Genomic DNA, 19,728 nt, shown 5'->3' with positions numbered 1-19,728 from the left:
ACAGAAGCTGATGGAGAGGACTGTGGAGGACCAGAACCAGCCAGGAACTCACATCCACTTTTACAACCAGAGACTGAAGACCAGACTGGAGACTCTTCTGATCCTGAGAGTGATGACAGTGCTGATTGGAAGGAGACCAGAGAACCTCAGTCAGCTCTAAACTCTTTGAAAGATGAGGATGTTCCTGTCTGTGATAGACAGAGACCTAAAACTGACAAGAAAGCTTTCAGCTGCTCTGAGTGTGAGAAAAAATATGACTTTAGGTCACAGCTAAAGAGACACATGATGACTCATACAGGAGAAAAGCCTTTCAGCTGCTCTGAGTGCGGGAAACGTTTTAAAGAGAGGGGAATTTTACGGGAACACATGAAAACTCATACAGGAGAGAGACCTTTTAGCTGCTCAGTCTGTAAGAAATCTTTTACACAGAGTGGAGTCTTTCGGGCACACATGAGAATGCACACTGGTGAGAATACTTTTAACTGCTTGGAGTGTGACAAAAGATTTAGCCGCAATCAACTTCTGAAGATGCACATGATGACTCATACAGGAGAGAGACCTTTTAGCTGCTCAGTCTGTAAGAAATCTTTTACACAAAATGGAAATTTACGGATACATATGACCATGCACACAGGAGAGAGGCCATTTAGCTGCACATTCTGTGAGAGAGGTTTCACAGCGAGAGGAAGTTTGGAGAAACACATGAGAATCCACACAGGGGAGAGGCCGTTTACCTGCTCCGTCTGTAAGAAAAGTTTTAGAGATAAAGGAACTTTAAATAGACACATGAGAGTCCACAAGGGACAAACACCGTCTACTCCCTGTGTTAGCGGCGTAAAAAAGCAGCAGGAGTGTAGCTCCGGTGTGGACCAGGAGGAGCCAGAGCCCCCCCCACACATTAAAGAGGAACAGCAGGAACTGTGGAGCAAGAAGGGAGAATCTGACACTGATGACAGTGCTGATTGGAAGGAGACCAGAGAACCTCAGTCAGCTTTAAACTCTCTGAAACATGATCCAAGACGTAAGAAAACATTCAGTTGCTCTGAGTGTGGGAAAATATTTTGTACAAAGGGAGGTCTGAAGAGACACATGAGAACTCATACAGGAGACAAACCTTTCAGCTGCTCTGAGTGCGGGAAATGTTTTACAGAAAGTGGAACTTTGCGGGCACACATGAGAACTCACACAGGAGAGAGACCTTTTAGCTGTTCAGTCTGCAAGAAATCTTTTATACAGAGTGGAGGTTTTCGGGCACACATGAGAAGCCACACAGGAGAGAAACCTTTTACCTGCTCGGTGTGTGACAAAAGATTTACCAGCAATAAACTTCTGAAGATGCACATGGACACTCACACAGGAGAAAAGCCTTTCAGCTGCTCAGTCTGTAAGAAGTCTTTTAGACAAAGTAGAAATTTACAGATACACATGACCATCCACACAGGAGAGAGGCCATTTAGCTGCTCGTTCTGTGAGAGAGGTTTCACAGCGAGAGGAAATTTAGAGAAACACATGAGAATCCACACAGGAGAGAGGCCGTTTACCTGCTCCGTCTGTACGAAAACCTTTATAGACAAAGGAACTTTAAATAGACATATGAGAGTCCACAAGGGACAAGATCGATCTAATTCCTCTGTTAGTGACATGATCAAGCAGCAGGAGTGTAGCTCCACCGTAGACCAGCAGGAGCCAGAGCCCCCCCCACACATTAAAGAAGAGGAGGAACCGTGGAGCAGTCAGGAGGGAGAGCCTGAGGTGGATGACAGTGCTGATTGGAAGGAGACCAGAGAACCTCAGTCAGCTTTAAACTCTCTGAAACATGAGGAAGTCTCTGTCAGCAATTCAACATGTGATGCTGGTGACAAACTATTTAGCTGCTCCGAGTGTGGAAAAAGATTTTGGACCAAGCAACATCTGACGAGACACATGCTAACTCACACAGGAGAAAAAGCTTTCAGCTGCTCAGTCTGTCAGAAATCTTTTACATTGAGTGGAAATTTACGGTCACACATGAGAACTCACACAGGAGAGAGGCCTTTCAGCTGCAGTGTTTGTCAGAAAACATTTGCCTGGCAGTCGCTGGTCAAAACACATAAATGTGTTGGTTGTCAAACTCAATCTGAGGAGAGCAGAGAGGCAGATAATCCAGCCAGCAGCTCAACTGAACACATGGCAACAGAAGCTGATGGAGAGGACTGTGGAGGACCAGAACCAGCCAGGAACTCACATCCACTTTTACAACCAGAGACTGAAGACCAGACTGGAGACTCTTCTGAACCTGAGACACACATTAAAGAGGAACAGGAGGACCCGTGTATCAGTCAGGAGGGAGAGCAGCTTCAAGGGCTGGAGGAGGCTGATATCACCAAGTTCCCATTCACTCCTGTCCCTGTGAAGAGTGAAGAAGATGAAGAGGAAGCTCAGTCTTCACAGCTTCATCAGAGACAAACTCAACACATGGAAACAGAAGCTGATGGAGAGGACTGTGGAGGACCAGAACCAGCCAGGAACTCATATCCACTTTTACAACCAGAGACTGAAGACAAGGCTTCAGACTCTTCAGAGACTGACGTCAGTGATGGTGATTGGGAGGAGAGCAGAGAACCTCAGTCAACTTTAAACTATTGGAAGAATAAACAAGTCACTGTTGGGGATATTAACTGTAAATCTGTTGGGGAATCCTTCAGCTGCTCGGAGTGTGACAAAGGATTTGGTACAAAGGGAAGTCTGAAGAGACACATGATGACTCACACAGGAGAGAGACCTTTCATCTGCTCCGAGTGTGGGAAAAGTTTTACAGAAAGTGGAACATTACAGGCACACATGAGAACTCACACAGGAGAGAAGCCTTTTAGCTGCTCAGTCTGTAAGACATCTTTTAGAGAGCGTGGAAATTTACGGGCACACATGAGAATTCACACGGGAGAGAAACCTTTCAGCTGCTCCGACTGTGGGAAAATATTTGGCCGCACATCACTTCTGAAGAGACACATGCAAACTCATACAGGAGTAAAACCTTTCAGCTGCTCAGTCTGTAAGAAATCTTTTACACAGAGGGAAAACTTACAGATACATATGACTATCCACACAGGACAGAGGCCATTTAGCTGCACATTCTGTGAGAGAGGTTTCACAGCGAGAGGAAGTTTGGAGAAACACATGAGAATCCACACAGGAGAGAGGCCATTTACCTGCTCCGTCTGTAAGAAAGGTTTTAGAGATAGAGGAAGTTTAAATAGACACATGAGAGTCCACAACTGAGAGGAACTAGTGTTTTCATCACTTCAGCTTTTGCTTAACTGCTCGAGAGCTCTCAAAATATGGTTGGATCAGAATTTTCTCTGTCTCAATGCCAATAAGACTGAAATTGTTGTGTTCGGTGCTGAACATTTTAGTGCTTGTGTATATGCTCTTGGTACTTGAGAATCTGGGTGTGATTTTTGACAGTGCTTTTAAATTTGACAAACCGATTAGTTCTGTTGTTAAAACCAGTTTCTTCCAGCTGAGACTTTTGGCTAAGGTCAAGCCCTACCTGCTACACAAAGACTTCGAAAGAGTCATACGTGCATTTATTACGTCCTGTTTAGACTACTGTAACTCTTTGTATGTTGGATTGGATCAGTCATCCCTTCGTTGTTTATAGTTAGTCCAGAACCAAGCAGCTCGACTTTTAACCGGGACCAAAAAGCGTGACCACATTACGCCAGTTTTGGCCACACTCCACTGGCTTCCTGTCCTTTTCAGGATTGATTTTAAAATTGTATTGCTTGTTTTTAAGATTTTAAATGGCTTGTCGCCTTCTTCTTTATCAGCGCTTTTACATGTCCACACACCTGTCAAAGCACTCAGGTCTTCCAATCCGATGCTCCTCGATGTGCCCAGATCCAGGTTACAAAATAAAGGTGGCAGAGCCTTTGCAGTGGCTGCTCCGAACCTCTGAAATAGTCTACATATTCACATAAGAAAAGCCCAGACCCACTACTATTCTTTAGCTTTCAATTCAAATTGAGCTTTGACACCTTGTCCTTTTTTTTTCTTTGTCTTTTTTTTTTCCTTACTGTTGGTTATTTTGTATTGTATATTATTTGTGTATATTATCATTTTGGGGTTTTCATCTCTATATATTAACATCTCTTATGGCCTCTGTCCAGGGACTACAGACGAAGATTAGCTTTTAGCTACATTTGGTACGATATATGTGTTGTGCATTGTCCCTGCTTGATAAAAAATAAATGAATATGAATGCAAGAATAAATGTTTTGCATAGAATACTAAGCTTTTAAAATAATTGCTGGCATGATTTTATTAATCATATTTTAATGTTAAATATACACATTAGGATCTTTGAATGGTTGTCTCAGTGGCCACCTCACCTATAGGCCAGTAAGCCTTATATCAGTGGGGATTTATATTTGATATTTAATATGTTGGATTCATGTTAAGACATTTCAATTTTTGAAAGAACTTTAAAAATTAACAATCAATTAGAGCCCCCGCTGAAGTTGGTCAACACTAACACTCCACGTTAAAGTTGCATACGTTCCCCCACAGCCCTGTTAGATGAACTCACATACCCCTTCATCAACTCCCCATGTGTGTTCAAATGTGTTTCATGATTGTTAAACTATCAATATTTAGGCTGGTTTGGTCAGCAATGGTACTACCATAGTTTCAACCGTTTGGTCAGTACTTTTAACTAACCATTTCTGTCGCTTATGCAATATTTTCAGCTATTTCTACCATTTAATCCCTGAATTGAGCTTTTTCAGCTGTTTAATCATTATTCTAACATAACTATTTCTACCGTTTAAGCAAGTCATTTTAGCTATTTATTTCTAAAATGTACTCATTACCTTTAGCTGCCTGTTGGAACTTGTTAAGGTTACACTCTTACATAACTGCAACATGAGGTTTTTTAATTTTTATTATTATATATATATATTGAAACATAATTTAAGTTCAAAATAAAAGTCAAAATTTAAGCAAATTAGTTGCGCTTCTCCAATTTTTTTCCGTGTAACCCCTGGCAACAGATTCTCACGGAAGCGTATTGCATTCACCATATAAAAAAACTAGATATTTTCTCGTAATTACGAGATAAGGTGTCCAACTTTTTATACCGCCAAAAGCACCTGACCAAGCATCCGAATTTTACCAGCTGGGAGTGAGAATCTACGGAAGCGTATTGCATTCACCATAGAAAAAAATATCTCATAATTACGACATCCTGATCTCGTAATTTTGAGAAAAGATCTCATAATTACGAGATCCTCATCTCATAATTACGAGATCCTAATCTCGTAAGTACGAGAAAAGTAATTATGAGATAATTTAACACCTGGAAGGCGGCATATCTAGGCTTAATAATAATAATAATAATCTAGATAAATAACGCTAATGTGAAAAAGCTTAACGTGGTTTAATGTATCTAAACAACGATCAATCATCACCAGATTTATCATGGTCATATCTTGTCATGAACACTTAAGCCTGTCAAAAAAACTTCATCTTCTTCATCATTGGCCCTATGGCGAGGAAAAAGCTTAACGTGGTTAAGGAACCTAAACAATGATCAATGATTACTTAATTTCTCTCTCATATTGCTCCTCATAAACACTGAAAACTGTCAAAAACTCGAACCCAAAGTCCAATTATTATGGCAGCGGAGCAGCTGGGGGTTGACTCTCCACGGTTCTCATTGGCTTTATAAGTCCTAATGTGAAAAAGCTTAATGTGGTTTAATGTACCTAAACAACGATCAATCATCACCAAAATCCTCTCCAATATGATGATTGATCGTTGTTTGTACATTAAACCTCGTTAAGCTTTTTTTTATGTTAAGTTTTTTCCTTACAATAGGCAACCCTTAATGGAGCAGCAACGCTCAGTGTCAGATAACGCCCATAATATTTGGAATTTGTGTTAGATTTTTTTGAGTTTTAAGTGGTTATGATGAGCAATATAGGAGAGGATTTGGGTGATGATTGATTGTTGTTTAGGTACATTAAACCACGTTAAGCTTTTTCCTAGATATGCCGCCTTCCAGGTGTTTAAAATTATCTCATAATTACGATATATTTTCTCAAAATTACGAGATCAGGATCAGGGAATATACGTTTTATAGCGAGCGTTTGCTCCGCGGCATTTTAGTGATGTCTTCCATGTGTCTAGCAGATGCTAGATTTAAACATCGCCCCGACGTCTTGTAAACATCCTGTAACTTTCTAAATAAAAGCTTTTAAACAGCAAATTATATCATCCCATAAAATATGCCCTAACTTTCTCTCTAAAAGGACTAACATTGGGCGCCTGGGTAGCTCACCTGGTAGAGCAGTCAGATGCTCAGTCCTCGACACAGCGGCTCAGGGTTCAAGTCTAACCTGCGTCCGTTTGCTGCATGTCTTCCCCCCCGCGCTCTTTCCCCCCTTTCCTGTCTAGAGCTGTCCTGTCTATTAAAGGAACACGCCGACTTATTGGGAATTTAGCTTATTCACCGTAACCCCCAGAGTTAGACTAGTCCATACATACCCTTCTCATGTCCGTGCGTGCTGTAACACTGTCTGATGGTTCCAGCATTAGCTTAGCCTAGCACAGATCCTGCAGGTAACTGGTTCCAACTAGCCTACTGCTCCCAATTGTGACAAAAGTGACAAAATAACTCCAACATGTTCCTATTTACATGTTGTGATTTATAGAGTCACAGCGTGTACAAAAAACAACGTAACATGAGACACAGCCATCTTCTAACAGTAAACAAACCGGGAACTATATTCCATATATATCCAATTTTTAAATTTGTCAAGGCGGAATAAAATGAAAAATTGGATATTGGAACCCATTTTTCTGTTTTTCCAAATGTCCGTTTGCTTAGAAAATGTAACTGATAAGCGTTACGCTGACCAAAATGTAACCTAAGTACAACTTCCAAAGGGTTACCGATTACCTGTTTGGAAGTCTGTGTAGGTCTTTGGCTTCCTCTTATCCGGAATCATTAGTGGCTCTTCCTCTTTGAGCAGGCCAATTCAGCTGTGGTCGTCAAATCATAGTTTTCAAACTCTTTCCTGTTATCTGAAAGAGATTAATATACAGAGGTAATTAATAATTCAAGTACAAATGTAATAGAGAATGTCTAGGAACCCTTGAACACACAGGGGGGGGTTATAAAATAGAGCAACACATAAGAATCATAAGTGCCACTGTGTCTGCGTCTGATTCTGATTACAGGTGTGTAATTTGCATCATGCAACAAACTAAATATGACCATAACATAGCTGGCTCTTTTCACTTGTTGATCAGGCTTATACACACAACTGTTGTTGTGGTAGGAAGTCCTTCATCTCTCCAATGCCTCTGTTGCGGCTGTAAGCACTCCAACAAAGAGCTGCTGTGAGGGACTATACACAGCAGAGATGCATAAACACACTGGGACTCGCTCGAGATTGTGTTGCAATTATTTATTCCTACACACGTAAAAGCACTGCAGATACCAAATGTAAAGTTACTTTGTGAGTCGATGAAATGAGTGCGTTAGTGCGGTGGTCAACCGAAAGTGTTCGCTCCCAATATAAGTGCACAATATAATAATCAACAAACAACATAAAGGAGGCCACAAACAACATACATACAGTATGTGGCTCCTGCAGCCTTCTCTCACAACTCCTGCCCACATGTTTTCTGATCTTCCACTATACCAACATAAAAACAGACGCACTATGTGAAAGCTACCATCAATAAATACTGTTTTTTTTTATTGAAAGATTACATTGTGTGCTGGAACTGCCCTTGCACCCTTACAGCCTCGAAAATGGGACTGTGGGCAGATTGTCTATTTAAGCTTTTGTACAAAGTTGGCAAAAATGTTTGCAGTACAATTAATATAAGAAGTCTGCACCGCTTTCCGCGCGTGCACTTTACAAAGGGATAACCCCGTCATTGTAACCAAAATATGTCTGAGTTTATTAGCAGAGCTGATGTCAGTGAACTAGCATGTTGCTACTCCCCACAGTAGGTTGCTGACTATCAACACACAGGACCAGTTCACCAATCACAGTCCTTGTGGTCTGCGTCAATCATTTTTTTTTGGAGGTGCACGTCAAGCTACGGTGGAGGGCTCGGAGAGGGGTTCGTGGCAAAGCAGAAGCATAAATCAGCCTTTATAGTTATGTGTGTAGTGAGTTTTGGCCAAGTGTTATTGGGCCTGTTGTCCACTAGTCTGCGCTCAGCCCTCTGTTTAACCCTCCTGTTCCTGGGTAAAATTTGCCCCTTTTTTTTAAAAGTTTCTGTATCAGAAATTTGGGTTTCTTTCAACCAAATTGTCAAAATAATAACGTGGGTGGTTCCATTACAACGCTCTTCACAAGTAAAATAACTGATCAGTTCACTATTTTCATTGGATTTGGGTGTTTTATTGCATTTTTGAAAAAAAAAAAAAAAAACATGGTAAAGGAACGTTGAAAATATTTAGAAAAATGTCTAAAAATGCTTCAAAAAACGTCAAAAAAAACAAACAACAAAAATTTTAAAAAAGCAAAAAAAACTTTGGAGAAAGTGACAAAAACGTCAGGAAAAGCAACAAGTGTCAAAAAAGTTTTCATTTTAATTTTATGACCCAGAAAAACAAAAAGTTGAGAGTGTCACTAAACTTAATTAAACTGTTAAATGCTCAACAAAGTTTAGATGAAGCCAATGTGTCCGCTTGTGTCAAAACGGTTTGCATATAGACAGAAATAACTGAGCAAAATAACAAAAACACTTTTATTTTACATTTTATTTGTATTATTTACCAGTATGAAATACGCAAACTAATTTGGACCAGAGGTGATAGGACGGATCATTGTTCTAAAATAAATGATCAGTTCTGCATGATTCCAGATGTTTTTAACCCATGTGTTGTCTTCCCGTCACCCATGTCACTTGTGTTTTTTCAAAGTGTATTTTAGTCATTTATATTCCTCTGTGTTTTTACAAAGAAGCCTAAAACTCTTCCTGGACTTTTATTTTGAAGCAAAAGCAACTGATCCCTACTGCTGTAGTTTATCTGGTGAGAAGTTTTGACAGAAAAGTATAATTTTATAGGACAATAAACTGTCAAATAAAAACATGAACATTAACTTCACCTTCAGAAAAACAACAAAAAGGGAACAATACTCAAGTAAACCCAAATCCATGGGTAAATTGGGTCCAGATTAAAAAAGAAAAAAATGAAGTAAATCTTTAAAGGAAAGGGAAATAATCTACCATCATCTTGAATAGTTTTCTCAGAGTTCTGAAAAATGCAATCAAATATTTTTCTTTCATCAGACGTGTATTTTAATCATCAATCGCAAGAAGCCTGAAAACACTTCCGGACTTTTATTTTGAAGCTCAGCAACTAATCTGTCTGTCTGTTAAAGTATATTTAATTTTTTGGACGCTGGCCTGGGTAGGGAACAGGTGAAACTAAACACAGTCTCGGCTTACGCGCTTTTCTTATAAAACTTTAAGAAACGGAAAACAAACTTCCATCATCCTCTGAATTTGGTTCATTGTTTTTCTCAGAGCCCTGAAAATGTTTTAAAAATATTTGTCGTTCTGCAAACTGAGTTGATTTCCCAAAGTGATAATAGTGATGAAACTGTAAATTTCTTCGGATGTCATTTAAAAAAAAAGTGTATTTTAATCATTTATCTTCCTTGTGTTGATCTGAAAGAGCCTGAGACACTTCCGGACTTTTATTTTGAAGCTCAGCTACTAATCTGCACCGGAAGCTGTAGTCTTTACTGCGGCTAACTTGACACTTTGAACAAGATGGCGTCTAGCAGAAAGGAGTGTTAGCAGAGTGTCTTTGCTGTGTAGAGAAAGAGGTAAAATGTGTAAAGTCCAGATGCTGAGAGCGTTGGTGGAGCAGCGACTAACTGCGGCTGCTGAAGAGATATTTGGGCTGTTTGAAAGAACGATAGCAGAGTACGAGGAGGAACTTTGTCGTTCAAAAGAGGAGAACGAGCGACAACGGGAGCTACTGGACGCTGTTTACAACCCTCAGCTTCGGCTACACAGAGCAGGTTTGGTCCCGCTACTTCTTCCTGACAGCTGGTCCCTTAAAGACCCTTCACATCTTTATTAAAATGTTTTGCAGCTTCCGGTTCGAGTCGTTGTAAACGACTGAGCCAATCGATCTTAAGCGTGACGTTGCTGAAGTTGACTTCCTATTCAGAAGGGAAACATAACTTCCGTTGCTGAGTGACTCAACCTCTGACTGTATTGAAAGCGTGTTAGTCAATTAAGGTCAATTATTGATTATGTTTAAAACACACTTTTAGATTTGTGAAAGCTTTATTCTATTTGTGAAAATGCAATACAGTGGGATTCCACAGTTTTTTTTCATATGTACTGTAGACAACAAGTCAAATATTCAAATCCTATCTGAAACAGAACATTTTGTGGCTTCACACTTATACGAAATAAAAGCCTGACATAAGTAGCAATTTTGTAAACAGTAAGAGTAATTGGACACATTTGAGTAAGTGAATTCTTCCGTTATTAGATTTTCACAAATAGAATAAAGTTTTCACAAATCTGAAACTGTGTTTTTAAGACTCTTTAGCCTCTCAGGGATAATCTAGTCCAGATTTGACAAGTCTAGGTGTAGTGGTTTTGGATCTGGACTTGGTCTAATGTGGTCTAGCCGACATACTGTATGAACAATATTTTATGTGTATGTGCAGTGGTGCCGGTGTTGTGTCCGTACTGGTAAAGATTCGTCACACACACAACACAGACAAACACACTCACATACAGACAAACGCACTCACATACAGACAAACACACACACGACACAGACAAACACACTCACATACAGACAAACGCACTCACATACAGACAAACACACACACATACAGACAAACGCACTCACATACACACAAACACATACAGACAAACACACTCACATACAGACAAACACACTCACATACAGACAAACACACATACAGACAAACACACACACGACACAGACAAACGCACTCACATACACACAAACACACTCACATACAGACAAACGCACTCACATACAGACAAACACACACACGACACAGACAAACACACTCACATACAGACAAACGCACTCACATACAGACAAACACACTCACATACAGACAAACGCACACACAACACAGACAAACGCACTCACATACAGACAAACACACTCACATACAGACAAACACACTCACATACAGACAAACACACTCACATACAGACAAACACACTCACATACAGACAAACACACTCACATACAGACAAACACACTCACATACAGACAAACGCACTCACATACAGACAAACACACACACGACACAGACAAACGCACTCACATACACACAAACACACTCACATACAGACAAACGCACTCACATACACACAAACACACTCACATACACACAAACGCACTCGCATACAGACAAACACACACACGATACAGACAAACGCACTCACATACACACAAACGCACTCACATACACACAAACACATGCAAACATAAACACACAACACAGACACAGACACACACACAAACACACACACACACACACACATACATAACGCATACACACACACACATACACAACACAGACACTCACACACAGATACACAAACACACACACATACACAGACACACACACTCTCACAAAGACACACATACACACACAGACACACACACTCACACACACACACACACACAGACACACACTCACTCACTCACAATGACACGCACGCACACACACATACACAACACAGACACTCACACACAGACACACATGCACACACATACACAACACACACACAGACACACACTCTCACAAAGACACACGCACACACACACACTCGCACACATACACACACAACACACACACAGACACACACTCTCACACACGCACACACACATACACAACACACACACATACACAACACACACAACACAGACACACACTCTCTCACACACGCACACACACACGCACACACACATACACAACACACTCACACACACACACACACACACTCGCACACATACACACAACGCAAACACACAGACACACACAGACATACACACACGACACAGACACACTCTCACACACACAGACATACACACACAGGACACACACACACACTCAGACACACACATACACACACACACACACAGGACACAGACACACACACACACAGACACAAATACACACACACACACACAGCAACAATTGTTGCCTGCCTCTCTCCCGAGATTCGTCACATAATCACTAACCTATTACTGGAGGTTTTCAGGTCATAACTATTGCAGCGAATATGATTGGACTAATGAGCACTACATCGCAGCCACATACACAAGTTATTTAAAGAAAATACAATAATTGCAAGTTTGCATCGAGCTGGTTTTGAACTGTCAGAAACCCATAATAATACATTTTATTTATATAGTGGTTTTCATGGTACTCGTGAAATTGACACATTAAATCACTTTTTTTTTTTTTGCCCTCATTTACAATATCTCTTACTAAAAAGGGAGGTAAAGGGTATCCAATATAGGCTCTATCTACCTACACAAATATACTATGAACTGTGCTTATCTTTGACCTGTTAAAATCTATTATTGCTCGGTATTTTTCCTCATTCGCCCACCGTATACCTCTCGATGGCGGACACGAGGTCTCACACCTATTAGGGAATTATATCTATACATACAGACAGACACACACACACATTTTACTATTTAATCTCTTTACCTATATATATATATATATATATATATATATATATATATATATATATATTAGGGCTGTCAATCGATTAAAAAAAATTAACTAATTAATCCCACAATTTGCTGTAGTTAATTGCGATTAATCGCTTTTTTAAATTGAGACTGAAGCTTATAATAATGGATATTTAAATGCTAAATCATTGCAAATATGAAGAAAAAAACAAGGAAAGGTTCTGCTAAGTTCAGAATGTTTAATATCTTTCAGAACAACAGCAGCAACAATTTGGCTTATTTAGTCCTGCTGAAGGCTGCTGAAACGACTAGAAACTGTCTGCTGTCGCTGCTCTCGTCTACTTTACAGGCGAGGAGCAGTTCATCTCCAACGAGCCGAGAGTTCAGTTCATCTCCAACGAGCCGAGAGTTCAGTTCATCTCCAACGAGCCCAGAGTTCAGTTCATCTCCAACGAGCCGAGAGTTCAGTTCATCTCCAACGAGCCGAGAGTTCAGTTCATCTCCAACGAGCCGAGAGTTCAGTTCATCTCCAACGAGCCGAGAGTTCAGTTCATCTCCAACGAGCCGAGAGTTCAGTTCATCTCCAACGAGCCGAGAGTTCAGTTCATCTCCAACGAGCCGAGAGTTCAGTTCATCTCCAACGAGCCGAGAGTTCAGTTCATCTCCAACGAGCCCAGAGTTCAGTTCATCTCCAACGAGCCCAGAGTTCAGTTCATCTCCAACGAGCCGAGAGTTCAGTTCATCTCCAACGAGCCGAGAGTTCAGTTCATCTCCAACGAGCCGAGAGTTCAGTCGCCGGCAGGGCAGTCGGGACTCACCCGGAAATGGCGAGCGGAGTGAGGTTTCTCTGAAAATCTGACGAAAATCTTCTAATCTGACCTTTGTTGAGCTGAAATGAAGACAGATTCAGCAACTGCACGGCCTATTTCTCGCTTAAAATGTTTTCAGAAACATGTTTCAGTGAACTATTTTAGTACAATATGAGATCGTATTCTGAACGGCCGCCATGACAGTCTGGCTCTCAATATCCGGAGAAAACAAACCCATGTGACGCGTTCGTCCAATCAGCTGCCGGTTTTCATTACTTGGGCAACAATACAAAGTAGCGCCGCCTGCTGTTATGGAGACGTATTACGTTTCTCAGCCACCACATGAAGTAAACAAACACAGCTGCGTTAATTTCGTTAATTTTTTTTAACGAGTTAAATATAAAAAAATATATATATATTTATTGTTTGATTATCTTTACTTGTATTTGACTTTTCCAAGCTCAGCGGCTCGCTTGACAGTTGTGTATGTTGAGCGTTTTATCTGAGTTAGATCAGATTTAAGGTGATTTATCAGTCATCAGGCCTGTGTCGTGTTGTAGTGGGTTGTACTGCAGGCTAGTGGTCAATGTAGCCGTAGCTGCGAGTAAAGAAACGTGATCAATACGTTTGGGTGTTATCCCAAAGTAGTCCCAGCCTACCAGGTAACCAGTTGTGTCAGATAAACTCAAGACCAGGCCTGTGTCTCATTCGACATCCTTCCGTCAGTACACTGCAAACGTGCACTGACCACTTACTGCCGTAGTGCTAGGGCTGGGTATCATTCAGAATCTTTCCATCCGGTGCCAATTTCGATACCTCAGTTTCGATACCGATTCCTAACGATACTTTTTTTGATACCATATGTTTTAAAATCCATTTCAACATCAACAAAAATACATTAAACACAAAGCTTTTACTTTCCACCTTAAAGGAACACGCCGACTTATTGGGAATTTAGCTTATTCACCGTAACCCCCAGAGTTAGACAAGTCGATACACCGGTTGGTCGGGACAAAAATGTTGGGGAAAAAAACAAATGTCCCAAACAAAGCACAGAAAACTAAACTATCGGTGGACCCAGCCTACCAGGCTGGGTCCACCGATAGTTGTTTGGTGGAACCATCGTTATCGGCAAAATCCATACCGATAGTTTTTCCTGGTTGCTTCCGTTGCTGGAGCGGCTGAGAAGTGCGCGCTGTCATTCATTACACAATACGTGAGTCTGGGTCTGCTGGCATCGTGCATTACAATAGCTCCTCTAGAGGGTCTTTCTAGCCTTTACATCGTGCATTACAATAGCTCCTCTAGAGGGTCTTTCTAGCCTTTACATCATGCATTACAATAGCTCCTCTAGAGGGTCTTTCTAGTCTTTACATCATGCATTACAATAGCTCCTCTAGAGGCTCTTTCTAGCCTTTACATCATGCATTACAATAGCTCCTCTAGAGGGTCTTTCTAGCCTTTACATCATGCATTACAATAGCTCCTCTAGAGGGTCTTTCTAGCCTTTACATCATGCATTACAATAGCTCCTCTAGAGGCTCTTTCTAGCCTTTACATCATGCATTACAATAGCTCCTCTAGAGGCTCTTTCTAGCCTTTACATCATGCATTACAATAGCTCCTCTAGAGGGTCTTTCTAGCCTTTACATCATGCATTACAATAGCTCCTCTAGAGGGTCTTTCTAGCCTTTACATCATGCATTACAATAGCTCCTCTAGAGGGTCTTTCTAGCCTTTACATCATGCATTACAATAGCTCCTCTAGAGGGTCTTTCTAGCCTTTACATCATGCATTACAATAGCTCCTCTAGAGGGTCTTTCTAGCCTTTACATCATGAATTACAATAGCTCCTCTAGAGGGTCTTTCTAGCCTTTACATCATGAATTACAATAGCTCCTCTAGAGGGTCTTTCTAGCCTTTACATCATGCATTACAATAGCTCCTCTAGAGGGTCTTTCTAGCCTTTACATCATGCATTACAATAGCTCCTCTAGAGGGTCTTTCTAGCCTTTACATCATGCATTACAATAGCTCCTCTAGAGGGTCTTTCTAGCCTTTACATCGTGCATTACAATAGCTCCTCTAGTGGGTCTTTCTAGCCTTTACATCATGCATTACAATAGCTCGTCTAGAGGGTCTTTCTAGCCTTTACAGGTGATCTTCTATCCAGACTGGAACTTGGGCCTTTTTTCGGGGTTGTTGAGCATTAAATCCAAACTGTTACATCCAAGATTTATCCACTTGATGTCCATAATTCATCACGTTTTCGGTCATTTCTGCCGCTAACTCCGTGCAACCCATAGACAGTAGGTGCTACCAACAAGGGAATCTCCCATGATGCCTTTTTGTTTATGTTTTCAACCAATGGGAAGGCAGGTCCGTCACACATTACGCCTTATATGGGCATCCAAGCGAGAACAGAGTATATAGTGGGAAAGATAGATCCCTCCAGGTCAGAGATCATCTGTTACGTTCTAACCCGACAGTTTAACTGTTTTTATTTGTTATTTATTACTTTTTTGTTTCAGTTTGAATGAATGTCTTTTATTGACTTCAATATTTATATTTATTTCATTTAGCATGTTTTCATGGTTCAATACAGTTTTTTTATTTTTATAAAAAGTTATAAAGTTCAGCACTGTTTTACTTGGAGTGTCATGTTTGTTTTTATCCAGTATGAATTCTAAATACTATCGGTCGTTTAATCGGTTATCGGCAAATACGGCCCAACCTAGCTATCGGTATCGGTAAAATCCACTATCGGTCGACCTCTAGCAATATCGATATTGAGGTATTTGGTCAAGAATATTGTGATATCGGATTTTCTGCCTATCGCCCAGCCCTATTTTAAATTCATGGTCAATAAACGTAATTTATATGACATTATACCTAATTTGAGTTAAAAAAGCAGAAATTATGAATCATTTAGACTAATAGTTAACATCAGAGGATGTTGAGTGGATCACAGACAGGTTTATGTCAAAGTTTAGTCAGGATTTTTCAAATGTTATAAGAAGTTGAATAAAACACCCAAAATTCAATGAATGTATTCATTAATCTATGTATGGGTTCCATACATCGTTCATCCATTCCTCCATGTTATTTTGGGGCATTTTGGTTCAAAGAAATCCATATTTCTGTTATAAAAAAACTTTGAAAACAGGTCAATTTTGACCTGAGGACAACACAAGGGTTACATTTCTTTTTTGTATCTGGTTGTGATGTAGTGCTCACTTATACCATCATATTCACCGCAGTAGATCTGGGAGGCAATTTCAAAATCAGCAGCAACAGCTGCTGCTGTTAGGTAAACACACACACACACACACTGTTAGGTAAATGCAACATACGGAAACTAGTTAAATTGGAAACCAGTAGGGTAACAACACCTGCAGCTGTAATCCTGTCCTTGCTGGCCATACATGTTTTTCTGTGAGACATGCAACACATCTAATGAGAACAATGCCTACATGCAGCTCTGTCTCTCTCTCTCTCTCTCTCTCTCTCTCTCTCTCTCTCTCTCTGTGTCTGTCTCTTCATTTCTCTCTCTCTCGCTCTGTCTCTCTGTATCTGTGTCTCTGTCTCTCTCTCTCTCTCTCTCTCTCTCTCTGTCAATTCAATTTGCTTTATTTGTATGAACAAAGAGAACATGTTGTTGCCAAAGCAGTTCACAGAAAATACATATATAGTACATATCGCATATTAAATACATACAGTAGGTGTCACATAGTTTATATACTGCACTGATAGTTGTACAACACACGACATTACAAAAAAATTACAGAACACAATGTAATACTTAACAGTTTTGTACAATATAATGACTGAACAATCCTAAAACAATCTGTAATGTTGGGAGTCCCTCAGATTGTGGCCTGTCGATCTCTCTCTGACCTGTCTGTCTGAGTCTTCATTTCTCTAGGGCCAGTTGGTGGTCACTGAACCTCTCTCTCTCTCTCTCTCTCTCTCTCTCTCTCTCTCTCTCTCTCTCTCTCTCTCTCTCTCTCTCTGTGTGTGTCTGTCTCTCTTACATAATGCTTCAGTAAAATATTTTCATGATCTGCTCATCATCATATGATGTAGTACATTACACTAGGAGCACACTCTCATACACATGAAATATTATAAGAACGGCTGATTTCTGACACAGTAAACCGCTCCAGCAGGCGGGCGGCTCTTGTGCTTGCTATGAAATAGAATTGTGCCGGCGCCACTCTGTGTATTGCAGATGAAGAATCTTGCATTTTTATTTATTTGCCAACACATAAGACATTTGTGTTGTTTTTTTTATAATCTGAGCCAGTGGAAGCATGTAAAGTAAGTAAAGTTTACTTCCAGAGCACATTTAGAATACACCTTAAAGGAACACGCCGACTTATTGGGACTTTATCTTATTCACTGTAACCCCCAGAGTTAGACTAGTCCATACATACCCTTCTCATCTCCATGCGTGCTGTAACGTTGTCTGACGGCTCCAGCATTAGCTTAGCCTAGCACAGATCCTGCAGGTAACTGGTTCCAACTAGCCTACTGCTCCAAATTGTGACAAAAGTGACAAAATAACGCCAACATGTTCCTATTTACATGTTGTGATTTGTAGAGTCACAGCGTGTACAAAAAACAACGTAACATGAGACACATCTTCTAACTGTAAACAAACCGGGAACTATATTTTCAGTCAGGCTTGCTGCGAACATATCACTCCGCCAAAGTACTATATTGTTCTTTGCTGGCCTGATGCCGCTGGAGCCGTCAGACAGCATTACAGCACGCACGGACATGAGAAGGGTATGTATGGACTAGTCTAACTCTGGGGGTTACAGTGAATAAGATAAAGTCCCAATAAGAGATGAGAAGGGTATGTATGGACTAGTCTAACTCTGGGGGTTACAGTGAATAAGATAAAGTCCCAATAAGAGATGAGAAGGGTATGTATGGACTAGTCTACCTCTGGGGGTTACGGTGAATAAGATAAATTCCCAATAAGTCTGCGTGTTCCTTTAAGCTGACCAAAGTGCTGCACAAAGAAGCACAGAGGTGCTGTATAAAATATAAAAATGTAAAAATAAAAGTGGAAACAAAACATGCATACAAAAAAAGCAACCCAACAACAAGCAGAGATTTAGAAGTACATTTTTGTACAGTTTTGCGATTAGTGTAGCTGTTAAGCAGAAGATGCCCCCAAAATGGCGCCTTGGGGAACTCCGCTTTTCATTTTTGTCTGCTCAGATGTGTAATTACCTAAAGTCACAAGGTAGTCTCTGTTCCTTAAGTAGGGTTCAAAGCAGTTGTAGACCAAACAATTAAATAAGAATAAGATAAGCCTCAGGTGTAATTGTCATACTTTACATCTTGAGCACTCGGTGTGAAAGTTAGAATGCAGAAACATTAAATACTAGTGAAGAGATTTGAAAAGAGACTCTGTACTGTTGAAACTATAATAAGGAGTTTGTGATATCTCTCTGCTTCTGTGTTAAGGTATATGTGTGTTTCCTGTTTCCTGCAGATGTTGAGCAGCTGTTGGTGGTTAAAGAAAAGGTTTCCCCTGAGCAGCAGGAGTGTAGCTCCAATGTGGACCAGCAGGAGCCAGAGCCCCCCCCACACATTAAAGAGGAACAGGAGGAACTGTTTATCAGTCAGGAGGGAGAGCAGCTTCAAGGGCTGGAGGAGGCTGATATCACCAAGTTCCCATTCACTCCTGTCCCTGTGAAGACTGAAGATGATGAAGAGGAAGCTCAGTCCTCACAGCTTCATCAGAGACAAACTCAACACATAGAAACAGAAGCTGATGGAGAGGACTGTGGAGGACCAGAACCAGCCAGGAACTCACATCCACTTTTACAACCAGAGACTGAAGACCAGACTGGAGACTCTTTTAAACCTGAGACTGATGACAGTGCTGATTGGAAGGAGACCAGAGAACCTCAGTCAGCTTTAAACTCTCTGAAACATGATTCAAGATGTAAGAAAACATTCAGCTGCTCCGAGTGTGGGAGGATATTTGGCCGCAACTATAGTCTGATGCTACACATGAGAACTCATACAGGAGAAAAACCTTTCAGCTGCTCTATGTGTGATAAACGATTTCGCTACAAGTCGGATCTGAAGCAACACATGATAATTCACACAGGAGAAAAACCTTTCAGCTGCCCAGTCTGTAAGAAATTGTTCACACATATTGCAAA

At 40.6% G+C, this 19,728-nt stretch overlaps 2 protein-coding genes across 2 annotated transcripts; both read left to right on the top strand.

Annotated features, from left to right (window-relative positions):
- Window positions 1–99: 99 nt before the first annotated feature.
- LOC114568504 (gastrula zinc finger protein XlCGF57.1-like) lies at window positions 100–1,915 on the top strand (the record flags this gene model as incomplete). The annotated part of the gene is made up of 2 exons (XM_028598120.1): window positions 100–1,708; window positions 1,872–1,915. Coding segments are annotated over 2 exons (1,653 nt in total), but the record flags the coding sequence as incomplete, so codon positions are not given.
- A 178-nt stretch (window positions 1,916–2,093) lies between these two features.
- Window positions 2,094–4,242, top strand: LOC114568503 (gastrula zinc finger protein XlCGF8.2DB-like). The gene is made up of 2 exons (XM_028598118.1): window positions 2,094–2,101; window positions 2,472–4,242. The coding sequence occupies exons 1-2, from the start codon at window positions 2,094–2,096 to the stop codon at window positions 3,256–3,258; spliced, it is 795 nt and encodes a 264-aa protein (XP_028453919.1). The 3' UTR covers window positions 3,259–4,242.
- The last annotated feature ends 15,486 nt before the right edge of the window (window positions 4,243–19,728 follow it).

Source organism: Perca flavescens, chromosome 14, assembly GCF_004354835.1.
Source record: "Perca flavescens isolate YP-PL-M2 chromosome 14, PFLA_1.0, whole genome shotgun sequence".
NCBI lineage: Eukaryota > Metazoa > Chordata > Actinopteri > Perciformes > Percidae > Perca > Perca flavescens.
This window is presented reverse-complemented; position numbering and strand designations above follow the sequence as displayed.